We start from the raw sequence: 16,186 nt of genomic DNA on the forward strand, positions 1-16,186 counted from the left end.
ACCACTGGCTCTGTGCTGAGCAGGCTGGCACCAAGGGGCTGAGCTCCAGAACCGGCACCAATGCTGGGACATCACACACGTCCCCAGGGCACAGACACGGCTCTGTGTCTCATGGGGAGGGCTGACAGTCCCTCCCTCCCCTTGGCCTGGACTCTGCAGTGGCTGCTGGGCTACCAGCCCTGGGGGTGGTGGTCAGGGTGCCCAGCAGGGCGTCCTGGGCATGGTAACACAACAGAGGTTTGGGCAGAATCCCCTTCTCCCTCCCATCAGTGCCATCAAGTGAGCCCTCATCCCAGCACTGTGCTCATAGTCCAAAAGTGCCAGAGACACAGCTGTGGCTTTATGGGATGTCGCAGGTGGCTCCTGGAAGTGTGGCAATGCCCTCCTGGAGCTGTGGCTGCAGGAGTCATGGCCAGCAGGGACAGTGACCCGTGAAAGCATCCCAGATCCAGCTCAGCTCAGCTGGCTGTGAGGGCAGGGGGTGGGAGGCTCTGGCCCCGTGGGGACTCTGCTCCCCAAACACTCACAGGCCTGAGATCAGATCTGTTTCTGCCCTCATGTACGGCCCCAGGTCCTGGGAGATGCCGCTGGCTCCATCTGCCAGGATCTGCCGGATCAGGTCCTCATCTGGGAAAGAGAGAGCACAGCCAGCGTTGGCAGAGCTCAGCACCCAGCACCACACCAGGGCACGGCTCAGCCACCTGCTGGAACTGGGGAGGAGGAGGACAAGGGTCACAGTGATGTCCTTCTCCCTGGGACAGCCCTCCCCTGCTCCCTGTCCTGCTCCTGTCTATCCCAGCTTCGCCACAGTGCTGGCAAGGGAACTGCTGCTTCAGAAGGCCAAACTCTCCTTCTCCAGCCACTTCCAGAGGCTCAGGGACACGCTGTGGCTTTGAAACCAGTGAGGAAGTGCTGCTTGCTTGCAGCATTCCCATGGGAACACACCTCTCCTGGCTCCCAGCCTGCTGGCATCGTGGGATCACCCACCTCAGCCTGATGCCCAGCAGGATTTCTGCCTTCCCAGGCTAAAATCCCCACTAAGCAGCCACAACCCTCCTGCCCTGCCCTCCAGAGTGCAGGCAGTGCTGATGGCAGCAGCTCTGCTGTTCCACCTCTGCCCCATGCCAGGGAGGCTCACCTGAGGCCGAGAAGTAGCGGGGCTGTCCCTGGTGAATCCCAAGGGACAAAGTGTCCTCCTCAGTGGCCAGCGGGGCCTCGAGCCCCAGGTGGCGGCTGGCCCGGCCTCTCTTCAGCTTCTGGATGGTGTTGCCCATGATGGAGGGGTCACTGAGCAGGTCTGGCCAGCTGAGCAGGGCCTCGCTGGAGGGCCACGGCACCAGGCTGCCGGAAAACGGGAACAGGGGCGGTGATGAACGAGGGGAGCGCGAGGAAAGGAACTGTGTGGGACTGCAGCAGGAAACTGCTGTGGGAGCCAAGCCCAGCCCCGCAAAGCACAGGCTCCAGTCCTGCTGGCTCCATCCTCAGGAAGTCACTCACCTCTTGGAGTCCTCCAGGAACAGATCTGTTTTGGTTTGCTCAGAGAAGGCCTGCAGGAGACAGAAAAGTTTCAGGAACATGACGCGGGTTTGTGCCTGGTCAAAGCAGTGGGTTAGGAACATCAGCAGTCACTGAGCTGCTCTTAGCCCTGGGCCCACACCTCCAGGAGCCTGCCCAGCTGTGGGAGGGAAGCAGTTACCTCTGCCTGGAGCCCGGGGAAGGTGGGGAAGGAGCTGTCAAGGATTGAGGAGTCCAGGTAGTTGTCGATCTCCAGGGACTGCTGGTCTGAGTGAGTCACTGTGTGGCTGATGGAGACCTGCAGGGCACATGAGGAGGGACAGAGGTGACACTGCCATTGAGACCAGGCACATGCCCATCCCTCCACTGCCTCCCAGCCACTTGTAGCCACACGTGCCACAACCAGGGCCACCCAGGCTGTCCCAGGAAAAGCCCCCCAAGTCTGAAAGCTTTTCCTGTGTGCTCTCAGCTGTATCAGCCACATTTGCTGCTCTTCAGTCCCCAAGCAGCTGGCTGCAATAGTTAATGGGGCTGCTAATTGTGCTTAACTAGTCGGTAAATCCCCAGCTAAACCCTGCCCAGCTGCCTCAGCACAGCCCTGCTCAGCTGAGCTTGTACCCAGGGCAGACATTAGAGAGGCTCCACTGAGCAGCTCCTGGGCTCCTGCCTTGGGCTTTTGGGTGCCTGTCACACTGAAATCCTGAGGGAGGATGTGCTTAAACAGCTTCTAAAATGTGCCTTTTTGGTGCCTGGGCACTGACAGAGGCCAGCAGTGATCTGAGCTCAGCGAGAGGGGCAGAGGCTGGGGAAGGGTCTGGCCCTGGTGCAGCACAACCGGGCAAGTGCAGAGCCCAGCTGGAGGAGTGAGGTCTCAGGAAAAGCAGAATTCAGCCTCCCAAAAGCAAACCCGGTGGCCTCCCACTCAATCTGAACAGCCTGCAACCATCCCCTCTCCTTACCTTGCCACGAGCCATCCGGAAGAGAAAGAGAATGACCAGGTAGAGAGGGTAAACCACCACGCTGGACACCAGGCCAACAGCCACCGTGTCCACGCTGACCGGGATCAGGCTGGAAACGGCCACATTGCTGCAGGGAAGCAACAGGGACCAGAGACAGTGTCAGCAGGAGCTTTTGGGGTGGCCAGGTAAGCAAGGAGACACAAGTGCACAACCAGGAATTCCAGATGTGCAGAGGAGGAAATCAGCCTGAAAACCCAAATCTGACAGTCTTTGGTCATCCAGTGTCCATATCCTGGTCCCACACTCCTTAGAATGGGGAGGGCAGACTCGAGGCACAAGCAAGGAAACTCCTCCCCAGCAGATGAAAGATGTTCCTGCCCCAATGGGAGGGCAGGAGGGCCACGAGCAGGCTGGGGACACACCCGAGTGGACACTGCCCACCACACCATGCACACACCTGACTGGACACTGCCCACCACGCCCTTTGCACACCTGAGGTGGACACTGCCCACCACGCCGTACCACACGGCGTTGGCGCAGAGGAAGAGGAAGATGAGGAGGCAGCAGCAGGTGGCCCTCTGGACGCGGGTGAAGCGGGAGCGGGGCGGGCGGTCCCACAGCGACAGCCACACGTGCTTCTCGAAGAACCCGCGCTGCAGCTCCGCCACGAAGATCCGCCAGAAGCTCCTCAGCTCGCTCTCACCTGGGGACAAAGGGACAGACTCAGGGTGGCTGCACCGCTGTGGGGACCCGGCCACATCTGTCCCAGAAACTCCAGGGTATCCACACTGCACCCACAGGATCCCTCCTCAGGCAGTGCTCCAGGTTTGAGGATGGGTGGCTGGAAAAGCTGCCCAGCAGAAAAGGATCTGGGGGTGACAGGGGTTAAACACGAGCCCAGCTGTGTCCAGGTGGGCAAGAGGCCAATGGCACCTGGCTTGTACCAAAACCGTGTGGCCACAGCCCCAGGGCAGTGCCTGTCCCTTGTGTAGTGCACTGCTGAGGAACCTCCAACCCTGGGGTCCATTCTGGGAACATCACAAGAAGAAAGACATGGAGGGGCTGGAGCACCAGGAGTGGCTGAGGGAGCTGTGAAAGGGGCTCAGCCTGCAGAAAATGAGGGCCCCAGGCCCCAGGGGTGAGAAGGACCCAGGGGATGTGGGGCACTCACTGGCAGCAAACACCTCCCTCTCCACCAGGCCATCGTTGTCCTCGCTCTCCACTGACAGCCAGTCGTTCACCAGGAAGAAATAGCTCTTGCTGCTCTGCAGGTCCCTCACGATGACATGCTGCAGGTACCACGAGGGGCTGAGTCCTGAACGGGGGGAGACAAAGGAATTATTTCATGGCACACATTCCCCGTGTGAGCCCACGAAACTGAGGGGGCCACACGAGCACTGCCAGTGGGACAGTGACATGGTTGTCCTCAATGGGTGCTGCACAGTACCCACACGAGAAGGTGGCACAACCAGGTCACCCTGATGTAACTCTTATGGTCACAGTGCACAGCACTTTGCATCCTGTGTGTCTGGGGTGGCACCTGGCCAGTCTGTGAGGGAGACTCCATGTCCCCCCACAATGTCCTCCCGATCCAGCGGCTCACCATGGGCCAGGTCCCCCTGTCCAGGCCTGGCATGTGGCCCCTCCAGGTCACACCAGGGAGGGGCCAGGCCCCCTGCCCCTTGTCCATGTCCCACCTTTGTTGTCGTGCCAGATGCGGATGCGCCAGATGCTGCCCAGGCTGCGCTCCGTGGCGATCTGGAACACGTCCAGGCTGTTGCGGTGGAAGGCATTGTCCCCATCCAGGTGTCTGTGGCCACTTTTATTGTCCACCCCGTACAGGGCAATGCCCACATGGGCCGTGGTACCTGCAGGGGAGGAAGGGGCTCCCTCAGGGAAGGCCACCTGAGGTGCAGCTGCTCCCCAGCCCTGCCTGTGACAGCTCGATCTACAAACCCAGCCCCCGAAGAGAAGCCAAACTTGGTGCCTGCCTGCTGCTGGGAAAGACTCAGAACAAAGTGATGGATCCTGGAGTACAGCAAAAGGAACCATCTAAAGGGTCAACTGGGAAGGAGAGCGTCAGAAGAGAGGAACAATCTCTGCCTCTGTAACCACAGCCCAGTCAGGGAAGGCAGGATGGGGGAATTTCTCTCCAGGCTGGTGCCTTCCAGCAGTAATTGGTTGTCCCACCACAACAGCCAGTGGTGGTGCAGCCTGGGCTAGTGCAAGGTGTCCCTGCCCATGTCAGGAGTTTGGAACCAGAAGGTTTTTGAGGAACCCAAACCACTCTCTTGACCTGCCCCATCATCCCACAATAACATATGGGAATGCTGTGGGAAGCCCTGGACTGAAGCTGCAGCTCTGCTCTGGGCCCTGTGGGGAGGGAGCATTCAGAGTGTGATGAGCTAAAGGTGGGACCTCAGGTGAACTACAGGTGTCCCCCTGGGAACCAGGCAGGGGAGCAGGCTGTGGGCTCACCTGATCCTCTGCCCCAGCCCGTTTTCACCAGGATCTCGTATTTGTACATCCCGTTCTTGCCGCAGAAGGGAATGACCCCCACGCGGTTCATGTCGATCATGTCCAGTTTGTGCACAATCAGCGCGGCCACCGAGTAGGTGACAAAGCACACAGCACACGTCAGCAGCACGATGTAGTTCAGCCCTGGGCCTGGAGCCTGGAGAAGGGAAAAGTGTTGAAAGGCAACCCCAGGGGGATCCTGTTCCCATTCCCTGCCTCCTCCCCGGCCGTGGCCCCGCTCGCAGCCGTGGCCCCGCAGAGCCGGCAGCAGCAGCAGCTGCCAGGAGCTCCCTGCTCCCGCTCACGTCACAGGAACACGGCCAGGAAGAGCTGCATGCCCCTGGGAAGCAGGGAGCAGCTGGCAGGTGTGACTCCCTGGGATCAAACAGTGCTGGGTGACAGCTGGGAAGGACCTCTGGCATCTCCCTAAGAGGGGGACACAGTGCGAAGTATCCAGGCCAGGGACTAAAGCCATCTGCAAAGGTCTGTTTCCAGCCAGGATTCCCAACCAGGGGACACAGCTTCCCGTGAGCTGTGCCCAACTGCACCTCCCAAAGGCTCCCAGATGCCTGTGCTGGTGCCAGCTTGGACATGAAACCAACACACTATGGCTTTGTTCCAGGTGACAACAAGCCGTTCTATGTGTGACAGCACTGCACAGTCTCTGCTCTGCTGTACTCACAGGAAAGATGAACTGGACAGAGTTTGGGGGCACAAACAGGCTGGCCCCAAAGGCTGTGAGGTGCTGGGTCAAGCACACAGCCTGGTCTGGCCTGGTCTCCTCCAGGGGGACAATCCCTTCCGTCTTCCAGCGCTTCTCCTGCTCGCTGAAGTACTGGCACAGGGACGTGTAGAGCCCCAGGGTGACCTCCACTGCCGACCAGCTGAAGTGGTTGGTGATGTTCAGGTAGTATTTCTGGATGGGGTCATCCGTTCTGGAGAAGGGAAAGAGGAAGGAGATGACTCCCCTGCCTCCTGAAGGGACACCAGCCCCATTCTGGTGGAGGTGTGCCCATGGAAAGTTTCCAGCTGCAGGGGCAGGGATGCACTCAAAAAGGAGGAAAAGCCCAGTGAACGTGGTGTAATTTACACCCTTCGGCTGTGCAGACACTCAGGGGCTCCACAGACCACCTGAGCACCCCTCACATGCATCCACAGCACAGCCTGAGGCTGACAGGGACTACCAGGGAGGCTTCTCTTACCTGGGAGAGGTGAAGAAGGTGTAGAGCTTGTGGTCACTTCCAGCCAGGGCGTCCAGGCTGATTCTCTTGGAGGCAGAGCAGTTGTGCTCGTTGGGCTCGGGCTCATGATGGAGATAGGCCATGATGAAGGGCTCGGGCTCACTGGCCAGGTAATGCTCTGTGGGGAGGGGAAGGAACAGAAAGGGCTTTTAAAACCCCTGGGAGACTCAACCTCAGGTCTGCTGCCAGCACTGGGGCTCAGGGAAGGAGGAATGTAGGGGTTTGTGGCAGATGCTTCTCCAGACTGTGCTCCCTCAGTGTGCACCTCAGAGGACCCCTGAGCACTGCATACCATTGGGCCTGCCTGGGAGAGGGACTGGACAATGCCTTCCAGGGCTAACGTGGCACAACAGAAGGGCTGGGAAAAGCAAAAGGCTTCTTAGGGCCAGAATCCACAAGCAAAGACGACAGTGGGCATGGAGATTGTCGCCAGGACAGCCAGAACCTCGACCATGCAGTGTGGAACCTGCTGCTGCCACCCAGCATCCCTTCCCACACTGGTTATCCCTCACACCCAGCCCTCCTCTCCCACAGGAAGGACTAACAAAGAGATGGATTTGTCTGCCCTACCATTGAGGACTCTGTAGGTGAGCTGAAAGTGCAGTCCTGCTTCCCTGTTGTTGCTCTCCATGATCACAATGAGGTTCACAGACGTTCTTGGCTCGATGACTTCGGTGCCAGCCACGAGATTTTCGGGCTCTGTGCTGTTGGAGACCATCACAGTGATGGCTTTTTCAGAGTCCAGGCTCCCGATGGGGATCTGCACCCCGTTGTGTGTCTGGAACTCCATGGAGGCCACCTTGGTGGACACGGTGTAGTTGCTGATGTACCCGAAAGGGAAGGGATTGGAGTCCACCTGGAACATGACTTGGATGACATCCGTCAGGTTGGAAAGGGTGGAGTTGAAGGCCTGGGGGATGGAGAACTGGCAGTTTGGTGTGTTTTCGTAGCAAAGCAAGTTAAAGGGGTCAGACCTCTTGCCTGTGGCCTTAATTTCTCCTCCCACCAGCTCGAGGGGCTCTTCGTTCAGCACCCGGGATTTCATGAGGATTCGCATCAGGCTGGAGGACAGGTTGTAGGCTTTGGGAGCCAGCAGCAAATTGTGGGAATCAGCAAGCAGCTCCTGGGGCTTGGATTCTTGTGAAACTGTATTGACAAGGTGGATCAGGTCACCTGCCAGGAGAGGAATGAAGAGGAAGTGGTAAACAGCCCTGGATAACTGCTACAGTCAGGAGAACAGCTGACACCTTCCCAAAGCAATCAGACAAGGCTTTCCTTGCTGTCTTCTCACTGTTCCTCTGCACATGACCTTCCCCACTGGAGCATTCATAGCCCAGAGCTAAAAGCAAAGCTGTCAGCAGTTCCTGCAGCCTCTCTAATCTACCAGGTTGGGTGAGGAATACTTAATCACAACACACTTGATTTCCCTCCTGTGCAGTGAAGAGAACCACAGCTCAGGAAACAGGGAGGGAATGGAAAAAATAAACATATGTTCCTAAACTTTTGCACCATAAAGTGCACAGCACTCAGAATGGAGTGCAGAGGTAACAGGGGGTGCAGAGAAGGTGCCTCTGCTTTCCCCCAGGTCACCCAGGTGGGGATTTCCACACAGTGCTCCCAGATGCCCCAGCGAGGTTTGACAGCCTCCTTGGAAGTCAACCAGGAAGTCAAGCATCTGGAAGCCATAGCTGTTACTCATTGTTTACTAAAAAGAGAATCCCCTGGAGTATTAGTGAGCTTATTAGGAGTATTAGTGAGTTATATTAACAACTGTCAGATGAAAACGTCCACAGAGCGGCTGCCAAAGCCGGGACAACCCTGGGAAAAGTGCAGGGAGAAGAGAGGGCTGGGATGCCACACTCCAAATGGCAGATGCAATTTCCTAAAAAGCTGGGCCAAAGCCCAAATGGCAGAGGAGGGAGCCTGAAAGCTCCTGCTCCTGGCCCTGAGCCTGGTGGCCTGTCCCCAGGCACAGGACAAAGCTCACCTGTGATGTTGAGGATGTTGTCGGCGATGCCAGTTGGCGTCACCGTGCCCTGGGTGGTCTCCCCTTGCAGAATGGTCATCATGGTCTCTAGCTTGTTCAGGGTCCTTGTCAGGCATGACTTGCACACCAGCTCCTTGCTCACCACCTGCAAAGGGACCAGGTCTGACAGAGCAAGAACACCCCAGGGAAAGCTCAGTCCTGAAAGTGCCCCATGCTTTGTCCAGCCCTGGGGACAGCAGAGGCTGCCCTGCTCACACTGAGAGTGACCAGAAACTTGTTGGTGTCTCCAAGACTCTTCCATCTCACTGCCATGACATTCCGAAGTGCCAGTGTACAGGCAGGCAGAGGATGCCTGGCAGAGGAGGCTTTTGGGTTGGGAAGGGGATTAAAGGGAGGAACTTGCTGCCCAGAGAAGCTGTGGCTGCTCCATCCCTGGAATTGTTCAAGGCCAGCTTGGACAGGGCTTGGAGCAACCTGATCCTTCCAACCCAAGCCATTCCAGGATTCTGTGATTCTAAATTCGTGTTCCCTGGTGTGCACTCGTGAGGACCAGGCACATCTCCCCTCTGGGACCACCCACAGAAACCAAGCAGGAAGAGCTGGATGGGATTCCTCCATCCCCTCCACGACCTCCAATGGAAGCAGGATTTAACCCCAACCAAATCCATTTCAGTGTCCAAACCCTCCTGAAGGCTGTGGGAGGAATTCTGCCATTCAGGCATGATGGATGTCCCTCCCTCTGCTCCCAGATGTGTCCAAGAAACAGAATGTTCCAGCCATGGCCTGGAGCTTCCTGCCCTCTCCACGGCTGGATGGGAGGGACTGAGGCAACACATGGAAGCTGTTACAACCCCGTTCCTAGCTCTTATTCATCTTTTTTTCTTTTAATCATCACAGGATTCAGCCGTGATTCACCATATGTTTTGGTGAAGAATCAAAACAGCATCTGCAGGTCTTGAATTAGTTCCCCCTCTTCTGCTCTATTTGTAAGCTCTGAGAAGCCAGGACAGACTGTGTGGATTGGAGTCAGGAATCAGGGAGGTGGGGAAGACACTGGGTTACGGGGAGGAACCACCCAAGGGCAGCTCCTACTTAGGGAGGAGAATTGACCAAGAAGTCCAAGATTCTTTTTTTATCCCTCCAGGAGAAACTAATTCTGATTTTTTTCCTCTCCCTTGTAGGTGAAATCAAAAACGTATCAGCCCTAATGGACACTTGTGCAGGAATGTGTGAACTCCACTTGTCTTAGCCACTTGGGAAATTCTGGAGTACTGTTTTCCTAAGCTTTCCATTCCAGCCCAGAGCACAAAGTAATCCTGGAATGTCAGCTTCTCCCGTGGAATAAAAATTCTATTTCTAGACCTAAGCTCCCACAGCAAAATCAAGTCACGAGGCATGAGGAGGTGGGAGAGACAGAAACAAACTGGTCCAGCATGGAATGGGATGTGCTGAATCCCAAACCCCCAGGCAGAGGGGAACAGAAAGAAGGGATTTTGAAGGTTTTCAGGCTCAGAAACAGGGCAGGGAGCAGACCAGGACTCTGTGGGTGGGATGTAGTGTCTGCCCATCACTGACCTGGCTGCAGGGGAGGCACAGCCAGGGCCAAGGTACCTGACCAGTCCCCAAAGCAAAAATTAGGGAGGGTGGGAGGAGGAGCCAGAGCAGCCTGGCTGAGCACCAAAGCACAAGTGCATTACATAACTGGGCTCTCTCCCCTCCTAAATCCACCAGGCACCAGCCCCAGCACTGGGAACGGGGGCTGCAAACTGCCAGGATCACAGTGCTTCCAGCAGAGCAAAGCACAGAGGGGTTTCTCATCTTGTAGGGCAGAAACAGGGCTGGGAGGAGCATCAGACCTGGGCACTGGCAGCACCCAGGACATCACCACAGGAACCCTGACAATGCCAGCAAGTGCCACCTGTCCCCACTGTGTGTGCAGAGAGCCAGGCAAGCACAGCAAGGACTTGTCATAGTTGATCTATTAGCCAGACAAGATAAATCTGGTTAGAACAGACCCAACTCGGCTGACCTGGCTCGTTCTAGAAGTCCCTAGGTGAATGGGAGAACTCGTGCAGACACCTCAAAAAATTACAGCCAGTCCAGAGAGCAGACATATCACTGGTCAAGGAGCTGGGCAGGGCCAAGATCCAGACCAGTGAGTGTCTAGAACCAGGACTTATAAACTTTTTATATACGGTAGTTCCAAACAGTAAAACAGGCCGTGGCTGCTCCATCCCTGGAATTATTCCCGGCCAGTTTGGACAGGGTTTGGATCAAGAGGTCTCAAATCATGATTTCTGTCTCCCAGTCCATGACTCCCTCACGTTACAGGGACTGAGGTGCACCTGAGCAGCACCTGGAGGTTCAGAGGTGGGGCCAGGGGCCATACCGTGCACTGTGCCAGGGCAGCTGAGATCTGCTGGATGTCATCCACCGTGTTCACCTTCAGGGAGTTCAGGGTCTCTGTGATGTTGTTGCGGGTCCAGGTGCGGAGCTCGAATTCCTGCCCAGCCTCAGGCTCCAGCAGCATGGACCGCTCATACTGGAGGTGGAAAATAAAACAGGAAGAGCAGAGGAAGTTGGAGTGAAAATAACAGAGTGAAGAGCAGTTTCAGAGGCTGCTGAGCTGAGCTGGAGTCACCTGTTCCCTGCACTCCACATCTCCTGGCTCTGCCTCTCCCCAGAGGGATCTAATGAGCTGGTTTTCCAGCAGAACTTCCTCAATTTCACTTCTCTCTCCAAGCAATTAGCTTAACAGTCTGGCACTCAGCAGCTAACCAGTACCTGGAGTGCAGTCCTTATCCAACTAAGCAAGGTGCCTGTTCCCAGGGGGATCATCCCTGCCTGGCTTCCAGGTGTGCAGCAGCCTCATCCTGGGCAGGGAAACAGGAATATAGCCCCGAATTCCTGCCCTGCCTATAGAGATCCTTGTACAAAATCTGGCCCAACAATTCTCCTGGCAATTGCAAGGACTTCTGGAGGCCTCTCTTGGGCAGAACAAGCTGTGTTACCTCATTTAAGATGGTGATGAGGGCCAGGGAGTACTCAATGACCTGCTGAGGGTCCCCTTGCTTCACCAAGCCCTGGAGCACGGTGTCAGTCTGATTGTAGAGCCAGTGGGAGAGGCTGGGGAAGCCCTCGGGGAGGCCAATTTCCATGGAGCTGCAAGGAAAGAGGGATTTGGGTGCAGTGCAAACTGAGCGGGGACGGGAGAGGAGGGGAGGCAGGTGGGTGACCCACAAAGGCAGCATTGCTGCTGCCGCCCTGGTGCCCCATCTGCATGAGAAACACCACAGACCTGCAACCTGGCCCAGCCCTGGGACTCCATGATCCCTGGAGTCCTTTCCACAATTCCATGATTCCAGGAAAGCCGTTAACCCCTGGAAAAACCTCCCCCTCAAGCAACGATCCACAAAGCCTGGAACACTCCCTGTGCACTTCTGGTGAGCCTCCCCTCCTTTTCCCTCCAACAGCCTCTTCCAGGGAGGCAATCCCTTCACCCAGCATCAGCACAACCCTCTGGCCAGACCACCCGGGATTTGGGAGCTGAGGCTGGGCACGGTGCTGAGGGACAGCCCAGCCTGCCAGCTGGCTCTTACCGGTTGACAGCCACCACGGTGGCCCCCAGCTGGTCCTGCACCAGCACAGCCACGGACACCTGGAAGGCGCTGTCGTGGAAGCCGGGGGGCAGGAAGGCGCCATGCTCGGCCCGGCTGCCCTTGTAGACGCAGAACTCATGGAAGTGGCCGGGGCGGCGGCGGGAGGCCAGCAGGATGTACACCAGCGGCCCCTCCGCGTCCTCTGTGTCCCGCCAGCCTGCGAGGAAAACCACACCGGGCTCTGCCAGGGCCGGGGGGAGCTGCAGACACCGCCCCGAAGGGGCTGGCACTGCTCACAGAACCACACCGAATCACAGGATGTGTAGGTTGGAAGAGACTTTCAAGATCATCGAGTGCAACCCAGCCCTAACACCTCAACTAGATCATGGCATCGAGTGCCACATCCAGTCTCTTTTTAAACACATCCAGGGATGGTGACTCCACCACCTCCCTGGGCAGACCATTCCAGTATTTAATCACTCTTTCCGTGAAAAACTTCCTAATATCCAACCTATACTTCCCTTGACACCGCTTAAGATTGTGTCCTCTTGTTCTGTCTCTTGCTGCCTGGAGAAGAGAGACCAACCCCCAGCTGTCTACAACCACCCTTCAGGAAGTTGTAGAGAGTGATAAGGCCACCTCTGAGTCTCCTTTTCTCCAGGCTGAACAACCCCAGCTCTCTCAGTCAATCTTCATATAGCTTGTTTTCCAAGCCCTTCACCAGCTTTGTTGCACTCCTCTGGACACGTTCAAGCATCTCAATGTCCTTGCTAAACTGAGGGGCCCTTCCCTCCCCCTGGGACGTCCCATCCTGCCCAGCCCTTCAGCAGGGACAGGCTTTGAAGCCACCTGGGCTGCAGGGAGGTGTCCCTGCCAGGGGGTAAGATGGTCTTCAAATATCCTTCCAACACAAACCATTTCAGGATTCTCTGGTGGCTCTATGGACCTGCCCTTGCTGCTGCCCCAGCAAGGGTCCCCCTGCTCTGGCAGATTGTCCCCAGAATAAAGACAGCTCAAGGACTCCATTAGGCTGGATGGATGCCTTCGTTCCCTCTGAATTTTTGTGATGTTTAGGTGTTTCTCCTTGTGTGTTTGGGTTCTGCAGCATTTAAAGGGATTATGAAAAATCTATTATCAAAATAAAAAGAGGGAATAACTCTGCTGGGGGTGGGAACAGCACTGACAAAAGCCACAGCTTCTGTCCAAGCCCTGCAAAGCCCAGCTTTAGACAGAGGCTCAGCCCTCCGGCATCTCAGAACAACTGGGTCCAGGATAAAACCTGCACAAAGGAAGGTTTCCCTGGAGCTCCCAGGAATTATGGGGAGTTTCATGGGAGCTGGGTAGTTGGGAAATTCATTGTGTGTTTTCCAGTGAGCCCCAGTGAAAGTGCTGGCACTGCCACAGTGTCCTGTCATTTCAGCTTTAAAAAAAATCACTAAGAGCTGAAATTCCCACCATTCCAAAGAGGAATTGATTCCGGCCTTAATTCAGGATAGCTCAAAACACACCAAAGTCACAACCACACCACCCTGACCAGGTTTCTGTTGCTCCCCCAGTTTGGTGCCCAGCCCCCCTGGAAGCAGCAGGGTCCATCCCCTCCCAGCGTGGCTTCCCGGCACTGTGCACAAACAGCTCTAATCTCTAACACGGATCATTTGGGGAAATCTGCTTTCCAGAGGCACTTAGTCCTTGGCCCAAGGCTACGGGACATGGGCCAGGCCACTTTTCCAAAGCTGGGCTCAGTGTTGCTGTCCCTGCAGCTGGTTGGGAAGGTGACTCTGGAGGGAACATCCAGCCCACTCGGCAGAGCCGGCCCCACTGCTTTGTCTTTTGATTCTTCCCACATACTGTGACTCAGTTTTGGGCACCATCTTCCTTTTTCCTGCACTGAAATGCCCAGTCCTTTCCACAAGAACTGGCCTGGCCTGGATATCACCACTCACCCACGTGAGTTAGGAATTTTTAAACTGCCTGTCTGCCACCAGGAGTCTGAGAGCTCCACAATTCGGGCACACAAAGCTGCCCATGGTCCAAACCACTGCTGAGCCCAGCCCTGGGGTAGGAGCTTGGGGTGAAGGGAACATCTGTGGGAAGAGCAGCTGGTAACGAGGAGCAGGGGGGCTGGCAGGTGCTCTCACCTGTACACTCAAAGTGCACCTTGGTCATGAGTGCCCTGAGGGGTCCCTCGGGGGACAGGCGGCAGGAGCCCCCCACGGGGGGCTGGTTGGGCAGCAGGTCGATGGAGGCAAAGCCTTCCTCCCCCGTGGTGAGGTCTGTGATGTGCAGGGTGAAGGTGTAGCCCTCGCCATCCCTCAGGGCTCCTTGTCTCAGCACCAGGTTCATCCCCGTGTCGCCGGTGGACGTGGTTGTTTTGTCCAGGATGAGGGACTTGTTCTTAAAGCTGTGAGCTGCCCACCTCTGCAGGGATGGACAGGGGGAAAGACAACGAGAGGTTTGGTTTGAAGCTGAAGTTATGTCCTTAAAATGTTTTCAGATTGAGTCTTTTATAAAAAGTAACAGATTTCTAGTGGGAGCGTCTGCCAAATTTGCAGTTGATAATTCAGCTTTAGTCTTGTGTGCTACAGCAACAAGAACTGGAACCTTTCCAAAATGTCTGGTGGGAATATTTCCACTGTGAGATCTACTTTAGTTTCTGGGATTACATCACCCTCCAACAGAATATTTCATAATACACAGTACAAAACACAGGAAATAAATGAAGGGCTGGTGGAGTCTCCACGGGATACCGTGTTTTATGTGCTTCAAGCTGAACGTGGCCTGGGTGGTTACTGTTAATAGCACAAGTTGTGATAACAGGAGAAGCAGTGAGATAACCAGGCAGAAAATGCCAGGCAAGGACATGTTTGGCTTGCTGGGAGCAACAGGACTTCCAGTTCTGAGACCTGCTTCACCCCATGGTCTGCAATGGGAGCTGGAATTAGAGGAGGGCACAAGAAGAGAGACTGAACCACCTCTGCTCGAACCACCAGAGTGGGCAGAATGCCAACCAGCAGGGAGAAAAAACACTTTACAGATCTCTTACAGGAAAAAAAAAAGAAAAAAAGAAAAAAAAAAAGAAAGAAAGAAAAAAAAAAAAAGGTGGCTTTTGTGTGGAAAGACCTGGTCACTCACGGCTTTGGCTCAGAAATGACCCCACAAGGACTCAGCCAGACCCACCTGCCACTGCCTGTGGCCAGGGATTGCTTCCCCTCCTTGTCTCTACAGCAATTTAGGTTCAGGACTTCACTACTCTTTCCCTTTCCACCCTGGCCTCCCTGCCTGCCTCCTTCTCCCAGAGCCCCCCAGAAGTGAAGCAAAGCCTTGTGACTTTACCCCAAGCTTGGAGTCGTTGTGACAGTTCTGGCAGGTGCCCTCCAGGTACACGTAGGAGCTCTTGCTGACCTCGTAGACAGACTGAGCCTTGCAGGAAACGCACTCCAGGGACACAATAGGGACTCCTCCCCTCTTGATGAACACCTGGGAAGGCAAGAGGCTCCATCAGAAGGTCTGACACCAAAACACAGACACCTAACAGGTAAGGACACACCCCAGCACCTGGTGCTGCAGGGAGGAATGGCTCTGCACCAGCCCAGTCTGTGCTAAGAAACAGCAGGAAGGGATTCCCAAAGGATTTGGGGTCAGACTTAAGCTGCATTTCTGCTCCTACACTGCCCAGTTTTGTCACTGGTTTGCAAAACCCATCCATCGCCAACCTGGGCTGATCTAGGTCATTCTGGATTGATTTATTTACACTTTTTAACAACATAAATGACTTCTGAAAAGTCCCTCTGGTCCCTGGTGCTGAATTCCCAGCAAACCCTGCGTGTGTGCTGCCAGGTGGGGATGGAAGAACCACCTTTTCCAGGGAGCAGCACATTGTTCCAGGCTTTCAGCTGGAATCTAAGTGCACATCTCCAGACATCCACCACACCTTCCTGGCAGAGCACTCGCAGAGCTCCAGAGGCACCGGTGGCTCAGACACAACAGCAGTTGAACTCTGACTCCTGTGCTCTGTCTAAATTCCTTTAATCCCTGAGGAAATGGGCTTGTCCAGCACTGGACTGAGCCCTCTGCCCTGGCATAATGAGTGTTATGAATTCAAATACAGTAATGAAGACATTGTTTAACATGGCAGACTCTGAAAAGGGGATAAATATTCCCCAGCACTGCGCTGGAGTCCTGTCCATCCCGCCAGCATTTGCAGATTTCCTGCGACACTGCAAGCATTGTTTTGCACTCCTGCATGGAAACCAGATAGTACGGAATGTCCTTGAAAGACTATCAATTTAATTTTTTTTTCTTTTCATCCTGCAGCTCTGGTTTCAAACCCAGGCTGTAAGAGTTTCCACTTCCAGACTGAGTCCATCT

At 55.5% G+C, this 16,186-nt stretch overlaps 1 protein-coding gene across 1 annotated transcript in view; it reads right to left on the minus strand.

The window, feature by feature from the left end:
* Positions 1-16,186, minus strand: part of PKD1 (polycystin 1, transient receptor potential channel interacting) — a 79,111-nt gene that overhangs the window by 10,239 nt on the left and 52,686 nt on the right. The window contains exons 17-34 of the mRNA XM_066197825.1: positions 15,152-15,295; positions 13,957-14,236; positions 11,819-12,035; positions 11,231-11,381; positions 10,609-10,761; positions 8,220-8,364; positions 6,803-7,405; positions 6,194-6,350; positions 5,674-5,926; positions 4,953-5,148; positions 4,172-4,342; positions 3,646-3,789; positions 2,967-3,177; positions 2,475-2,601; positions 1,697-1,813; positions 1,498-1,547; positions 1,139-1,341; positions 528-627 (exon numbers count right to left, since the gene is read on the minus strand). Coding sequence (XP_066053922.1) covers positions 528-627; positions 1,139-1,341; positions 1,498-1,547; positions 1,697-1,813; positions 2,475-2,601; positions 2,967-3,177; positions 3,646-3,789; positions 4,172-4,342; positions 4,953-5,148; positions 5,674-5,926; positions 6,194-6,350; positions 6,803-7,405; positions 8,220-8,364; positions 10,609-10,761; positions 11,231-11,381; positions 11,819-12,035; positions 13,957-14,236; positions 15,152-15,295 — 3,422 coding nt within the window. The remainder of the gene's footprint in view (positions 1-527; positions 628-1,138; positions 1,342-1,497; positions 1,548-1,696; positions 1,814-2,474; positions 2,602-2,966; positions 3,178-3,645; positions 3,790-4,171; positions 4,343-4,952; positions 5,149-5,673; positions 5,927-6,193; positions 6,351-6,802; positions 7,406-8,219; positions 8,365-10,608; positions 10,762-11,230; positions 11,382-11,818; positions 12,036-13,956; positions 14,237-15,151; positions 15,296-16,186) is intronic.

Source organism: Chamaea fasciata, unplaced genomic scaffold (genome assembly GCF_029207755.1).
Source record: "Chamaea fasciata isolate MVZ Bird 193981 ecotype frontalis unplaced genomic scaffold, bChaFas1.0.hap1 SCAF_16, whole genome shotgun sequence".
Lineage (NCBI taxonomy): Eukaryota > Metazoa > Chordata > Aves > Passeriformes > Sylviidae > Chamaea > Chamaea fasciata.